Source organism: Oryza brachyantha, chromosome 3, assembly GCF_000231095.2.
Source record: "Oryza brachyantha chromosome 3, ObraRS2, whole genome shotgun sequence".
Taxonomy (NCBI): Eukaryota; Viridiplantae; Streptophyta; class Magnoliopsida; order Poales; family Poaceae; genus Oryza; species Oryza brachyantha.
The window spans coordinates 6,913,190-6,929,861 of NC_023165.2; the positions used below are offsets into that span (position 1 = coordinate 6,913,190).

The 16,672-nt window shown below is 41.0% G+C and overlaps 2 protein-coding genes across 5 annotated transcripts; both read right to left on the bottom strand.

The window, feature by feature from the left end:
- Positions 1–8,305, bottom strand: LOC102711329 (protein MOS2-like). 4 transcript variants are annotated; one of them, XM_040521890.1, is made up of 3 exons: positions 6,837–8,304; positions 492–704; positions 4–385 (listed from the first exon to the last, which is right to left on the bottom strand). In XM_040521890.1, exon 1 carries the CDS (start codon positions 8,241–8,243, stop codon positions 6,894–6,896), a length of 1,350 nt encoding a protein of 449 aa, XP_040377824.1. In that variant the 5' UTR covers positions 8,244–8,304; the 3' UTR covers positions 4–385; positions 492–704; positions 6,837–6,893. The 4 variants fall into 4 exon arrangements, 3 of the variants coding, with proteins under 3 accessions (XP_040377825.1, XP_040377824.1, XP_015691022.2); XM_015835536.2 differs by having other exon boundaries at positions 10–385; positions 558–704; XR_005811347.1 differs by lacking the exon at positions 6,837–8,304 and adding an exon at positions 1,712–2,541 and having other exon boundaries at positions 17–385; positions 558–704.
- A 2,287-nt stretch (positions 8,306–10,592) lies between these two features.
- On the bottom strand, positions 10,593–12,003 carry LOC102711601. The gene has a single exon (XM_006649692.3). It carries the CDS (start codon positions 11,780–11,782, stop codon positions 10,805–10,807), a length of 978 nt encoding a protein of 325 aa, XP_006649755.1. The 5' UTR covers positions 11,783–12,003; the 3' UTR covers positions 10,593–10,804.
- Between the last annotated feature and the right edge of the window lie 4,669 nt (positions 12,004–16,672).

The window sequence follows — 16,672 nt, forward strand, 5'->3', positions numbered from 1 at the left end:
ACACCATCATACTTCAAAAATATGACGAAATGATCAACCGGAAATGGAGATATGGCTCAAGTCATATTCCGATATGTTAAATTGAGATGGCACAGGTTAGATCAAAATAGAAGGGTTAACTGGCATATTTGCAGCGACGCATTAGCAGATAAAAGCCACAAACTGTCCCTGAGTCACTAAACCTCCCATAACATTTGATCTACTCATGTGCACTACTTGTATATACAGAATTACAGATCTAGGAAATAGCACAATTTGCATGTTTCTGTATGCAGCTCGGTATAATATACAATAGAGCATCTCCGCAGGAAATCATCTCACAGTATCTTAGCAGAAAGTAGATGGCAGCAAGAGAATTGCAGAACCACAACTGGGAATTGCCACCCTGCATATATCATGCACAACACAAGCTAATAAGTTTCTAGGAGGGGAAAAAAAAGTACAAATCAGAAAAGAGAGAAGATTGAGGCAATGCAAAGAAAATTCGTAACTGCCATCTGCAAAAATCTAGAGATGTTGAGTTTTCATTGACGTGGATCAGAGAAAGGGCATCATACTTCAAATACATAAATTCCAGTTGATTAGGTCAATAAACCCATTGGGCAGATCGGCAGAATGGCAGATGTGTCATCTTCTAGCTTGTCAGTTTTCACCAGTTTTAGAGTAGAGTATGTTTTCAAATTCATTTCTACTTTAAACTTCACCTGCAATCATCATAGGAAAAGGTCTCAGACAAGGGCTACGACATAGAGCACAATGAGCTGAGAACAAAACACACAGGAAATATGGGTGTGGAGGAAACAAATGCAGTTTTAGAAAACCAAATGTGAAGAATTTACCGATTTAAAGTGGCAATTTTCAGTACCAGCAGATGCAGCAGACTAGAAATTAGTTTGGTACCATAGAATTCTGTATCTAGGTCTATACTGAAAAGAACAGCATCACTATATAGCAGGCTTGGCCATGCAAGGGATTCAATAAATGTGTGTAGCCGCAAGCTGCAACACGATACAAATCCATCTCCACTTATCCTTTCCTTTCTCACTGTTATCCCCTCACCGTGTCAAATCAGGATAGGTAAGTTCACCACAAACAATGTGAACTATTTTAATAAATTAAGAGATAACTGAAGCAAAAATGTTGCACAGAGAAGACATTTACAGATTAACTGGTGACTAACAATCCCAATCAGATACTGGTATAAGTTCCCATGAAAATGAACATCAATAAACTATATGCAATGCAACAACCAGACAAACAAGTAGATAGATTTAATCACAAACAGGACAAATAATATAAATTCACCAAAGATTATAGCAGCTGGAATTAAAAGAAACAAGGTTTAAATATAACTAAAATAGTAGCTAGCAGTCAGTGAGCTCTACCCAACACTAGAAGTAAAATAAAATACACAATACCAACAATGTTGATATAAATTATAGGCGCTCAGTCCCTGCAAATATGACAACCCACAATATTCTTGTGATATATTTGTTTTCATCATTTGGTAAAATAATCATAGTGAATTCCCATGGAGCAAACCCCACACACAACATTACAACCGAGGAATATATGAAGCCCTTTCTGAATAAGGGTGAGCCAACAGCACAGCACACTAACCAGATGGAAATTATGGTTTTGCTACCGCATGGACACCCATGGCATTATCCTGCAACATTTTGTTCCTCCTTTCATTAGCAAAGATCTTTACCTTCATTAGCAGGTTACCGTGGCCCCACTAGATCTTTCGGCCCAAACTCAGCAAAATCACACCGAAGGAGTTGCATCATCCGCCCTCCATCCAATGCTGCTATTGCCTCCTGCAGAAGCTTATTTTGATATGTGGAAGCTTGTAGTTGCTCTGTCAACTCCCTTTCTTCACGCTCTAGTTCACGAATTTCCACATCCCTCCCACCTTGGGTTGAGTTACTCACGCTGGTGCTGCTTGCAGCATGATCAGCAAGGAAACGATTTGCCACAGTGCTAACAGATGGGTAGCCAAATGAGAAAATTCCACCATTGGCATTGGGTGAGACAAAAACAGCAGCAACCATCACGCCACAGAGGATAGCAAGCTCGTTGGCCTTGTTGAAGATGGTTGTGTGGCGCCTGGAAAAGCATGCATCTCTCACCTTGTTCCCACACTTGACCCCAATCATTTTCCTACTTGTGTGTGGCCTACACTTGACCATCTCCTATCAAGTAAGTTCTAGCACAGCTTGCCTATCAGCGGAAGAATGGTGTGCAGTGATTGTATATGGTGAGGTGAGGTTACATGAGAGGTTATATAGAGATGAAGTGAAGCATGGCTGCATGGGGTTCAATAGGTACCTATTGATGAGTCTTAGTAGATATAGATAACAGTGAAAATACGAACCGTTAGAAGGTTTTAATCTGTGAATTTACAATATACTTAGTTTAAGATCTATAACAGTGAAAGCATGAACTGATAGAAGGTTTTAATAAGTTTAGGATCTATAACAGTGAAAGCATGAACTGGTAGAAGGTTTTAATCCATGAATTTACGAGATCCTTACTTTTGGATAGGTAAAGGTGAAAACATAAACTCTTAGAAGGTTTTAATCCGTGAATTTACGTGATAGGTTTTAATCCGTGAATTTACGAGATACTTAGTTTTGGATAGGTAAAGGTGAAAACATAAACTCTTAGAAGGTTTTAATCCGTGAATTTACGTGATACTTAGTTTAGGATAGATAACAGTGAAAACATGAAAGTTAGAAGGTTTTAATCAGTGAATTTACAAGATACTTAATTTAGGGTGGATAACGGTGCAAACATGAACTGTTAAAAGATTTTAACCCATGATTTTATGAGATACTTAGCTTTGGATAGATAAAGGTGAAAATACAAACTGTTAGAAGGTTTTAACCTGTGAGATACTTAGCCAAATACAGGATTTGATGGCACTGCCAAAAGAAAATAAAACTTATGAAATTGCTGCCATTTGTGGTTAGGAATTTTGGATAGATCTGTATTTATGAGTTCAGGATAGATTAGATAACAATGAAAAACAAAATTTAAATTATTAGCTGGGAGGTTTTTCTGCATGCATTTACGAGACACTTGACAAAAGTCAAGCTCGGTGTTACTGCAAAAGAAAAGAGTGGACTTGTTGCTATTTATGGTTAAGAATGGATGAAGCATAAGTTACTGATGCCAAAATAGAAGGAAAAGAAAAAGACATGCATATCATGTGATGTCAAATGCAAGATGGAACATACATGTGGAGTAAGACTTGCCATTTTTGCAACATTCATAAGCAATTGTCTTCTCTCTATTCAGGCTTATGTTACCCCATTAGCACCTTAAAGTTACAAGTCACCGAGGACATCTTTGGGGATATGTGCATTCCTCTATTTTTAAAACAATATAAATTAGGCTACCAATTGTATTCGATGACTAAGGCAGTAATACGGTAATATCAAGGCATTTACATATCGGTGAGTAAGAATGGGTTTAAGTTTGTTTGTAATAGTGAGATGTGTGCCAACATTGATGGAAGCTGCTGACTGAAGCGGTGTATTCAAGACATTTCTAAGGAAATTTATTCCTATTTATGGAAGGTTATCGACCTCCCCATTGTTTATATTCTACAAGCAGCCTTGTTACTTGCCAGCACGCGAATGAAGAGCCAGAAGGTGTAAGAAGAGTTGATAAAACAGTGAGGGAAATCACAGTGCAATTGACAAATAGATTATATGATGGCAGCAGCAAAATGGGAAATGTATGGTGGGCAGAACAAAAGGGGATATAATTCCTCAAGGAGCTCCAGAAGCAGCTAAACATGACATGGCATATCATAGTCAATAAAAATGGCCTACCACATATTGTAAGACAGTAATATGCAGATTCACAAGTATATATGATGGCCACACCATGACCATACCATAACTTATATTTAGCAAGGGCACCACTGATCGATGTAGCTTACTGTCCATCAATTGCGATGGTGCTCTGTTTAAATCCATTCCTAATACTGTGGTAATATCCCATGCATATATAACTACTTTGCCAACTGAAGCAAATAAGATCTCATAGGAAAGAAAAGGTGACTGATCATATCTGCAGGGGGTGATGTTCTCGCTATATATCATATGCAATTGTGAGACTAAAAGTATTCAAGTGTTGTAATGTTTCGTACAGATCAGCTAATGCAGTAGCTATTATTTCAACTCTATAATTCTTGGTATATTTAGTCACAACTATTATCATTATGATAAACTTAACCCACATTTACCACTTTAATGTTGTAGCAACTATCTCTTGTTGATTTGGATAAGGCATCACAAGGTAATCCATATGAGCGACCATTGTTCATAATATGCAAACATGGTACAAGCCCATTTTTGGAAAGATGTCAAGGGATCAACCATTAAGGCAGTTGAGTGTAACAACTGTGACCCAAATATTGTATGGGTGTGAGATGCTTTGATGTGTATGCAACCTGCATAGGGTATTCTGATATACAAAGTTTGGATTTCACGGTGTCACAATGGAATCAATAGCTAACAGACAAGATGATTACAATATATACTACTCCCTCTGTTTCACTATGTAAGACGTTCTAGCCTTGCCTAGAATCATATGGATGCTAATGAATCTAGACATATATACAAATTATATACATTCATCAATTGATGAATTTAGGTAAGGCTAGAAAGTCTTACAATATGAAACGGAGATAGTATATAAGAGCAAGTTTTTTTTTTATATGCACTCATAAGCACAGCTATTACATTTAATAAAAAATTTACATATAAGCACCCTCCAAATAATTGTAAGAAGAATATCCTTCCAAGGATTTACACTCTATGATATTCAAGGAAATCAACAGTAACAGCACTAGACTTTAGTTCCAAACAAATTGGGGAGGCTGATATTCAACAAAATTCCTACTTACAAATATACAGTAAACGTAAAGTATGTTATGAATATAAAAATGTTTTTTGCATGCTTAGTTTGTAGATATTGAAGTTGAACAGTCAAATTAAGTCATCCCTAAGCAACTCAATGTAACCACAAAACTGACCTCACACACGTAACAAGGTAAAAATTTAAAGAAGTCAGCATGTCCAGGAATCTTCCACCATATATTAACTTAATAAAGTAATAGAAAAAGAAGCCGCCAGGTTTACCCTCAAAATTTAGAAATTCCCACGTCAATACAATAAATAAACAAAAAATATACAGTATAATCAATAAAAGAAGAAAACATCTCAGCCATTGATTTATGTACTGCGTGAGTAATGGACGGTTCAACTTATTTCCCCATGTAGCTGTTAGTATTGAGTTGAGAGAGATAAACTGGAATTAACTGAGACTTTCAGGTAGAATCAGACAGTGTCCTAATCAAGTTACATTAACTTGCATAAAGCCGTAGATCTGCCATACAGTGTTTAGCTAGCCGTAAATGCTATTGGGAGAGGAACCCACCTCCTTTCCAAAGTATAAGCATTTCTAGGACTCAACTTTTGTACCACAATATAAGCATCTCTACACTGATTTCCATGATTTCAATCATTCTAATGATTCCAGAGCCAATCATATGCTTAGAAAGGAATCTAATCAATTCAAAATTCAAAAATTGACCAATGAAGTGACTAAAACAGAATCTTTTGGTATCAGTCTATGCTAAACAATCTAGAAACACTTATATTTTGGAACAGATGTAGTATTAACTTAAAGTTATGAGTTGATTTTGGAGATTTTTTCCATGGTAGTTTATTTTCCAGCCTATGCTTTTAGATTGCTAAGAACACGTATATAAATATTTCACCTACAAATTATTTTTTAATTGTTAACAAGTGGTTTCGCTTACGTTTATTAAAAGCAAAATGATGAGGCGGTTATATTAATTCGGTGCTCTCCGAGGGATCCCATATTAACCCTATGAGGTAAAAATAGCTAGAAATTTTTATGTTAATTGGAAATTCTGAGAATCCACATGTTAATTGAAGAAAAAGAAAATAGCTTGATTGACCAATCTACATTAAATAAGATAACTAATAGGTGAGACAATATCATTAAACCTATACCAACATGGCAACAAAGTTCCTAGAGTCTAACCGTGAGCAACAACAATGAAATTTGATACAACAAAATTTAATATAAGAAACCCAATAATCAAGAAATATTGATAATGATGTACATTTTCTTATTTGTAACAAGCTATGAATTATCACGAATATATGATACACTATATCATTTTTGGTAGGTGAAGAATGTTGTTAGGTAAAGATAAAGATGGAAGGATAGGAGAAGACAAATATACCATAAAGTTTATATGGCTTTGATTTATTATATTGTCAAGAGAATACTAAAGGGTTCATCACATTTACTTTATAGGCATATGAATTAATACATTAACCAGAATATCAGATATAAAAGTTTGGTCAACTTAAGCAGAGTTTAAAATTATATTACCATCGTAAACATTTTTCACAGTAAAATCTGAAAGTATATATGCTATTATGCAAGCATACTTTATAACAATGCTAGCCACGCAAGCCAACATGCTAGTTAATACATAACCCTTCATTGCAAGGCTATTAAAACCATCAATTATTGCAAGTATTGGGGGATCAAACGGCAGACTTACACAAGGAAGTTACTAAAATGCAAATGGTGGTTTGCTTAAGGCTTTAGAAAGAAACAAAACAAAGGATTTTTCAGAAATGACTCAGAGAGCCCTTCAATCATTATGTAGCAGACTTACACAAACATGTTACAGCAAAGCAGACCTAAGAATTTATTATTCAAAACTTCACATCCAAGCAGCAACTGATAGTTCACCATTAAGAAGAATTTGATATTACCTAGCATGTAGGAGAACTCTTGGTAGAAAAATGGCAGCTCCTCAAGAATAAGAACAGTTAGTACTCAAGAGACTCTGGGTCTCCAATGTATTCTGCAATCTGGTCGTATTTCACCCGTAGCATGTCCTTTGTATTGGATAGCTCCACCACTCCGGTTTCCTCCTCTGAATTCTTCTCTATAAGGTGACCACACATTCCCTTGTGCTCCCCACCAAGCAAAAGCACCAGCCCGTTCGTCCGTGGTAGGACTGTTTCAAGCATATCCTGCTCCACCCCTTGCACCAGCTCCGAACGATCATCCATAATTATGTCACATGTTGTAGGCCCCACCACATCAAGAACTTTCCCTTTTTTTAAGTACAGCCTCTTGCTCAACCTCTCACTAACCACCCTAACCCTGATATCGCTATGTAACCAGCGAACCTTGTCACCACCACCACCACCAATCTTAACCTGTCTGGTATCTCGAGAATTTCTAACCTTTTCTTGGACCTCTCTCTCTGCCCTACGCTCACTGGATCTCTTCTGGTGAGCGCTTGAGTCTCTATCTTCTGTTCCACCTCTACTGTAACGAGTGTTTGATCCTCTACCATCTGTTCTACTTCTACTGTCATGATCTCTCTTCTTCGCATTTCCATTCTGGGTCTCTTTTTTCCCACCAACAACCCATTCACCAGAGCGGGTCTTCTTAGGGTCAGCCTCGGAGGGGTTGTAGCCTAACCCTTGTGTACCAGCACGGCGGTCATATTCAACAACCTTGGTATCACCCTTGTTGTTCCTGCCAATACCTTTACCCTCAGACCAGCCATAGCCAGCAAGTAGCGCAGCACCAAATCCCTCCACAGGCACCTCGAGGAACTCGTCTAAGCCGCGGTGATCGGGGAGGCTGGCCATGTCCTCCTTGTACCTCCGCAGCATAAGGTCGCCACCAGGGGCATCAGCTGGAGGAGGTGGTGTCTTCTCCGGCTCCGTCGCGGCTGCGGGAGCCACCGCCCTCTCCGATTCCGCCGCGGCGTTGCGGACGGTGAGGCCATAGGCGATGTGGGAGGAGGGGTTGTCAGGGGCGGTGGAGGTATCGAGCACGAAGGAGGGGCCACCGGCGGCGGACGCGGCGAGGGCCGCCTCCTCCTCGGGGGTGGGGAGGGAGGAGGGCTTGCGGGAGCGGTGGTTGAGGAAGTGGCCGGAGTTCTGGAGCGGCGCGATGACAGCCGGCGCGGGCCCGGTGGCTAGGGTTTGGGTCGGGTCGAACTCGGTGACGAACTGCGGGGCCGGGGCGGCGCGCGCGGAGGAGGCCGAGTGCTCGCCGCCGTCGGACGCCTCTGCGGCGGCGGCGGCGGGGCGCGAGGCCGGCCTGGGCGGCCGGGCCTTGGAGGGGATGGAGAAGGACAGCTTCTTCTCCTTCTCCATGGCGGCGGCCGGCGATTTGGGGGAAGGGAAAGCGAGTGGGACGGAGGAGCACGGCACGGCAGACGGGACACGAGGAAATCGAGCGCGTGCGGTTTAGACGGCGAACCAAAAGCCCCGTGGACTCGTTGCCTTACGCGGAGTCGGTGGCCGCAGGCCCGCAGCCCGCATCGGATCAAGTTGGGCTGGCTCATTATTTTTGGGAGCTTTTGGGATGTTAAATCTCTTGGGCCTTAACTGGGCCTATTTTCTCCTACAGATTATCTGATTTTTATATGGTTATCTAATGGTGCAAACTATGAAATTAACTTATATAAAAATAAAAATCTATTTTAGAAAGGTAATATGATGAATATCTATATATAAACTTTTTTTTCAAAAGTGGACCAGTTTAGGAAGTGTGCGATGCAAAAGTTGAGAAGAAAATCTGAGAAAAATCTTAGCTATTGAACACAACCGGACCTGGGTTGTGAGATTGTTTTGCACAAGCACAACCTAACAAAAGTTGCTTGTGAGTAAGCAGTTCGCTCAATTCTGGGAATCTATTCGCTAGGATGAAAAGGTTGGCTTGACAAGATTTGTTATAGGATTATTTTTGGTCAAAATGCGAGTTATCCACTGAAGTACTGATTTGAGGTAAGCAGGTAATGGATTGTAGCGTTGTTTGAGCACTTGGGAAGCTAATAACAAGTAATAAATTATATGGGTTCTTTTGAAACACATGAATTTTATAGGATTTTTACGGTAGTGTTTAGTTCAGTTACTCGATTTTTTTTCTAATAAAGACCACTAGTCGACAGTGAAACAACTCATTTTAATATTTCATAGTACTATTTGCTTAAGATAAACCGATAACAGACATGAGCACAAGTGACAAGGGAAGCAGCCGTCGACAATGGTCGCCGAGAGTCAGTCAAAGCGTGCTCGATTAGCCTTCCCCAAAAAAATAATTGTAAAGCAGCAGCAACAAAGTCATGTGTACGCAATCAGACGCGCTACAGGAGCCCATAGACCGCTACATGATTCATAAACTATAGCGTACACTCAAGTCAGAACAGCGACCACCTAATCCTAATGAAACTGCACGAACAGCGACCGCGTCCGCACGCATGTAGCTTCGCAGATCATCTTGCCTCAACACGCAAATGGAATTAGCTGATCAATCTTACTGAAGAAAAATCTAGTTTAACCTTTAAGCCATCAACTTTTATCTCCATGGTAATTCTTCACATTAGTGAATGCAATCCTTGTGTGTTATCATTCTATAATTGAGAAGTTCATTAGCAATTCTTCACATCAGGGAATGCAATCCTTGAGTTGAGCATTATCTGATACACTTTTTTTTTCCTTCAATTACTCCAAAACTCATGGCAACATCAGAACTTTATGTGCACATGGTTGTAAAGCCAAAGGGAAAGGGGGTTGGAAGACAAGGATGTTACAAGCATGAGCCCGTCCTGCTCCTGCACACTTGTAGCCACTGGCTCTGAAAGTGACAACATGCTATCAATCAACTATATCCTTAAGCTTGCTTACAATGCACGAAGAGCCGATTGATTTGAACAATGAACTTGACCGAGACCCGTTCCAGTTTGTTGATCACGGGTACCTAATCATTCTCGAGGAGAAGTCTGAAGGCTGTGTGCAGATGACTTTTTCCTTCAGAACTTCTCATAAAAAAAAAAGCAATGACTTTTTCATTCAGATAATGCACGAGGCATAAAAACACAAGCAGCTTTGTTCAAGAAAAAGTCCGGGATTCCCTGCAATCTTACCAAGTCAAACACTTTGATCATTGCAAATCAGAATGTAGGGCCAAATACTATCACTTCTAACTTATTGTTGCTACCCTTCATTCTCATTCATCAGAAGCAGATTCTCTGCAGTCCTTGCATCATCAGTTACTGTAGTGAGCATGTAGTTGTCTACTGTTCTTGAGTTTCATCCCAAACAGGTTAGACATCAGGTGAATGCTCCAACCACTTCGGTTCAGACTTGGGAAGGATTGATTGATGACAACGAGAAGGAGCAGAAGAAAACAACTCTCAGAGAGGAAGCCTCCAAGAACTGGGCTTGCAGAAGCCGTCAGTTGTTGTGTCACTTGACATGTCCTGAACCACCACATTGTCCCTGGCTCATTGCTGGTTTGTCCCATTCAACTTCTCTGACACCATTCTCATCTGCCAAATCGTGGCACTGTAACCTAACCTGACCCAACTAACCTCTCGACATGCTTATGCAAAATCAGAGGTTCGAACTAATTATAGATCCAAAAGTGCAGTACACGTGTCTAATTCGAAGCTGAATATCTAACGTGTGATGTGATGAGGAAGCTGCTATCCAAGAAAAAAAAACATATCGAAAAATGGAGAAGTAACTCTGAAGATTCATCAGCAAAGTTCAGGCTTTCAGAAATCAGGATGGCTTCAGAAAATTTATCTAAGCATGAAAAAATTGCAACTTTCGTTTTTCTCATTGTGTGCATTGTACAAATGAACAAAAGGTGAGCTAAGAAAATGGTTTCTTTTTCTTTTTACAGATTTTGTGTTGTTTCTGACGAAGTATCATACAGCGCTATGGCAGAGGCTTGATTTCCATTGAGATTGTCTCGTCTCCAACCATGCCAAGAATCTGTAGACCTTGCCGAAGACGCCGAGGAAGACGAGCCCGGCGACAAGGCTGTACGCCAACACACTGACGGCGCCGCCCTCCACGGCGACCCAGCCTACGAGGTAGACCGCGTCGGCCGCGACGAACACCCAGCCGGCGGCCTCCAGCGCCGACCGCGTCCACGCGCTGAGCCGCTCCTCGCCGTAAATCCGGCACACCATCCGCGAGCACAGCGCGAAGATGATCGCCAGCGCCGTCTTGGACAGGCCCCGGTACCGCACCGCCGTGCCGCCGACGACGAGCGGCTCCATCCGGCAGAGGCAGGACGCGCACTCGCCGGAGAACTGCGACCACCGGAGCGCCTCCTGGCCCGTGTAGTAGGGCAGCACGACGGCGTCCAGGTACAGGCTGGCGTGAAGCACGCCGGAGACGGTGGACGCCTCCAGCACCGCGTAGCGGATGTCCCCGTCGGCCTCGTTCCGGAACGCGAGCGCCGACGCCTGCAGCAGCAGCAGCAATGCCGGGCCGAGCTGCGCGAGCGGGAACACGGCGTTGATCCGCTGCCCCTTGGCGAGCACGAGCAGCACCAGCGGGAGCAGGAAGGGCCCCGAGGGGAGCAGGTACTTCCGCTTGATGCCCCTGACCCCCGTCGCGTTGCTCCTCGCGAGGTCGAGGACGGTGAACGCGAGCGTGGAGAGGAAGCAGTACGCGGCGAAGGCGGCGACGAGCGCGCCGACGGCGGCGTGGTAGTCGCCCGGGTAGGAGCTGTCGCAGTAGTAGTGGTACGGGCAGGTGACGAAGTCCGTGGTCTCCTCGAGCTGCCACCTCGTGCACTTGAGTATCTGCCTCACCACGGCCTCGCCGCCGTCGTGAGCCGTCCACGCCGACCGGCCGGCTCCAAGAAGCGGCGCGATCATCTGGTCATACGACATGGCGGCTGGAAGCTGTCACTTCTTCCTCTTCTTCTACCTCTGCCTCTGCTTCTTGTCCTGTCAGCTATATGACGCATGCCTGCATTTGGTGGCTAATGATGGCTTGCTTTGAGAGGCAGGCAGCGGCTCGTCTCGTCTCTACCTTCCTTCCTCCTCCTCGCTCCTCTTCTTGGATGCTGGTGTGCTGCTCTTGTTGCTTGTGTAGGGAGGGAGGGAGTTGGAATTGGATAGGGAAGGTTTAACGGGAGCCCAAGGAGAATTTGCCATGATTGCCCTTGGTCTGAAACTTCTGAAACTCTGAAAACAATGTGCATCACCACCCCTGAAATCAAGATCCAGTGATTGTCTTTAGAGCAGGTACAATAACAGGTTATAAACCAGCTATAAGTATATTTTAAGAAGATAAGAGAAGAGAGAGTATAGAGGTGGGCTACCAATTTGTAGTCAGCTGCAGACGGGCTCCAAAATAAAATGTGTGTATGACATGTGGGACCAGATGTTTTGTAGGTAACTATTGTATGAGTTGACTATTAGATTGACTATAGATGAATTAGAGCCAATAATTGGCTATACTATTGAACTTGCTCTTAGTCTCCTAGAAGATCAAGTCTTTAGCATGCATAATTAATTAGAGAGGTGCAGGGGTGTTTCGGTCAGATTGTGTTTATGGTTTGCTGTCATGGTGGTTGGAGGTGAGGACTGAAGGATTGTTTGACTTTGTTTGCAGTACTGGATTAGATTGGTAGGCCAGCAAGGAAGGGGAGAAGAGAAGGGAGCACTTGTGTTGCAGTATTAGTACCTAGCTGTTAGTTAAAGTTTGTTGAGGATTTGGTGAATCAGGAACTAATTAATCCATTTCCTTGGTTTATTATACATGATTGGGCCTGAATTATTAACATCTAGCTAAGCAAATTGTTCTTGCATGGATATATGTTCAGCTTCTGATTACTCATCTTTCCAAAAGGTTCAATACTGACAGAGAATGATAGTACTATCATTTGGATTCCCAAGGCATCATCTAGGTAAGTCTTTTATTCACCATGAGTACTAATTAAGGGCTCCTTTAGTTATGACTTGGTCTCTAGGAGAGAATTATTTGGTAGGTGGCTGATTAGCTGAAGGCCAGGTAGGCCATGATCCTGGAGGAAGGGAGGAAGAGGAGGAGGAGAGTTTGTGGTATCCCAGTCCCTGATGTGTTGTGCTGTTCATGTCTGTTTGTGAGGGATGCTACCTGCTAGTATCACGTAACCATACCTCTGTGTTTTATATAAACTAATCAATTTTGGATGGTCTTAGGGAGTGCTTTGATATTTGCATAGGTGACCACAGCTGCCCACTTGGGAAGCTGTGATATGAAATGGATATGGGCATCAGGGCATGCATCATGTGGGGGAGAGAAGTATTACTTCTTTAATTAACCTCCTAGGCTTTGCTGTTCTTCTGCTCATCTTCTTGCTGAACATGTGCTGACACACGCACAGAGTAAATGGATAGGAAATGGTATGGAAGATTGGCAACTGTTCAAGATATTGGGCATGCTTTAGGGAGACATTTTGCTAAGCAACACAAGCAACCGATCTGTTTCAGGTACTTCCAGGACTGTGGATTGAATTGAGAAATCTTCAAATCAATTGCATTGAAAATTTGATGTCGAAAGTAGTGGCCGGTGGCAAGCAAAAAAAGAGATGCAGCATGCCTTCGAAAAATGGCTGCATAGAAAAATCTTGAAGCATGCTTGCTTGCAAGGACTCTGAAGAATGTTTCAAACATCCGAATCGTCGGCTAAAACGTACGAAGGTCAGTTTCTTCCAGCTCTATCACTAATTGAACAGGCCCTGCCTGCATCATGGTGTAATGACAGCCAATTATTCCGAGCTACTGCTTCTACAATATGCATACGTCAGTATGTGCACTGTGTAGCTGAAGCCTTCAGCGGTCAATATCTGCTACACCTTCCAGACCAATGCTGAGAGAGATTATTTAACCTATCAGAAGTCATAAACTTTCTGGTACGCGCCAAACTTCTTCGTTAGTGCTAACTACTACCGGTAACAGCTTTCGATGTGTGCATCGTCAACAGCCGCAGGTTGACATCCGTCTAGAAGAAACAATGGGCCTATGGGAGTAAAACGAACGGCATAATTGTTCATGTTAATTTAGTTCAGAGTTCAGCAGAAGAGAAAAAAAATTAATCAGAGAGTAGCTGTCCCTCTCTCTCACTCTGTTAGTTATATGTTGACGTACTGATTCACACAGAGATCATCACAAATCCTAAAGCTTCAGTACGTCGTTTTGATTCGGTGAATCACCTAATCCTGAGAGGCTAAGGCCATTTGATCCTGACAACTAACATCAGCTTTCATGTTTCTTAGTCCGTCAGCCATACTATTCCTCGCGAGACATGACTGCTGCAACACCGATAGAAATCGAGGTGAATGAGATCTTTGAACAGACGGGAATCGACAGCACGATGCATCCACACTTCCTCAGGCTAGACTAGAATTGAGCCCCCTGAAAGATACATCCACTCCTTGCATTGTGGGAGCAGGTAGACTAAAATCTAAAGCCACGCCAGCAGTAGCTTGGCTCCAATCAGGCATCCAGATCTAACACCACGGTTTTATAGCTTTCGTTTATATTTATAGACCAAAATTTAAAGTTGGTTTTGAGGGTTTTTTTTCATCGTAGTATATTTTTTAACCTTTGCATTTAGATTACTAAATACACATGTATAAAAGTTTTATTCATATTTTTTTGATTTGTAACTATGTCATTTAGTTTTTTCCTTAAAAAAGCGTGAAGATGACCCTCTAACAGATGAAAGCAACCCAGGTAAAGGCTGAACCAAGTAGAGGCTTGACGGTGAACAGATGGATGGATTAGTAATAGCCATGCGAGGCTCTTGCAGTTGCAAATGGAGACAAGAGAGAAGAAAAAGGAATATTGCAATTGGCTGATGTCCCAGCATATACAGTATGTGCATGTGAGAATGGCTTTGGTCCATGAATGATGAAGTAATGAGGTGACTGAACCTCTGAATCTGCACGACCTTGCACTAAAGGTATCTAAAGGGAGAATCCGCACTGGGATTTCTGATCTCATTGTGGATAAAAGATGATGATCAGGGACCAGAAGTGGCCTGATCATTGGGGCCGAGTTACAAACACGATCATGCAAAAGTTGACATTTTACCTGGAAACTGGAAAGTGTTACCCACATATGATGCTCATTTTTAGGGACGCAGGTAAGTCATATGGCTTTTGAAATGTTAGTGGAGCTACGTGTTTGAAGAGAACAGATTGCTTTTAATTCTTAAATATATACGTAACTTACAGAATGCACAAGAAATCCTTTAGAATGGCAATCGTTATGGGATTCATCTTTTTTGCTTCTGCTTATATTTATAAGCAAAAATTAAATTTTTAATCTTAAATTTAAAGTTGATTATTCATAAACTTAAGGAACATCTCGTGAAACTTTTGTTCAAAATAAACTCTTACAACTAACCCAGTGAAAAAGCGTACAGACGTCTAACCCTATCTTTTCATTTATGCTTATAAAACAAAATTTAAATTTTTAATCTTAAATTTTGAGGGTTTTTTATCGGAGTTTATTTTCCACCCTTGGCTCTTATATCACTAAGAATACATCACCCTTGGCTCTTAGATCACTAAGAATACATCTATAAAATTGTATTCATCAAATATTTTTTTGCATATATGATACTTGGTTTTTTTCCTGAATAAGCCAAACAATCGCCTGTGTCATGTATATGATTCTTTTATTACGTGATTTAACATATGCCACAATGTTTATAATATAGTGTTCTCTCATTCTAAAATGTAAGCATTTTTAGTATTTGAGTCTTATATCAAAATATAATTATTTTTTACACAATCACATCAATCATTTCACATTCAAAATTCTTATCATTTTATCCTCCCTACCCTTCCACCAAAGAATGGGTAACAATAATTGAGACTAAGAAACCGAAGCAAACTAACCAACACCAAAAACAACATCACTGAGACCGAAATTTTCGGTAAGAAATTCGTATAGCATTTTTCACTAACCAAAATTATGCCGTGTTCGTTTTGAGAGAGGGTAAGTTAACTTACCAGACACGGAAAACGTAGTAATAGATTAGTACATGATTAATTAATTATTAATTATAAAAAATATAAAATAGATTAATATGATTTTTTAAAACAACTTTCTTATAGAATTTTTTTAAAAATACACTGTTTATCAGTTCAGGAAGCGTGCGCGCGAAAAACGAGGGATAAGTATTTACCAGGGCCAAACGAAGGCGGCCTTAATTCGGTCATCATCAGAGATTAACCAAAATGACCGAACTAATCAAAATTGGAAAAATGTCATATAGCTATGGTAATCTTGGTAATTTCGAGCATAAGAAAGTAAAAGCAAGTATGATTAATGCTAGCTTGCCAAATTATTATACTATATATTATTTGTTATTATTATATGCTATTTAATTTACAAAACATGCCATAAAAGAGGAAAAATGATAGCAAAATTTTATTGTAATTTGCTTGATTTTATTCTCTCATCAAACTATCACATATTTCGATCATAACCTAAGACCGAACTAAACTAACCGAAGCCAAAATGCTCGGTCTTGAGTTTTTCTCAACATAATTCGGTCTTCAGGTTTACATAACTGAATTTTCTTAAAAAAGAACAAACGAACGAACCGAATTAATCAGATAGACCGCCCACCTCTACTCCCACCCTCATTCATTCCTCAAATATTTAACGGAGGTAGTACTTTCTCCATCCTAAAATAATTTTATTTTGCACTCATTACACACGTAACAAAGCTAAAAGACTAGAATATCCTCCACTTTATTAAATCCCACTATAATTATC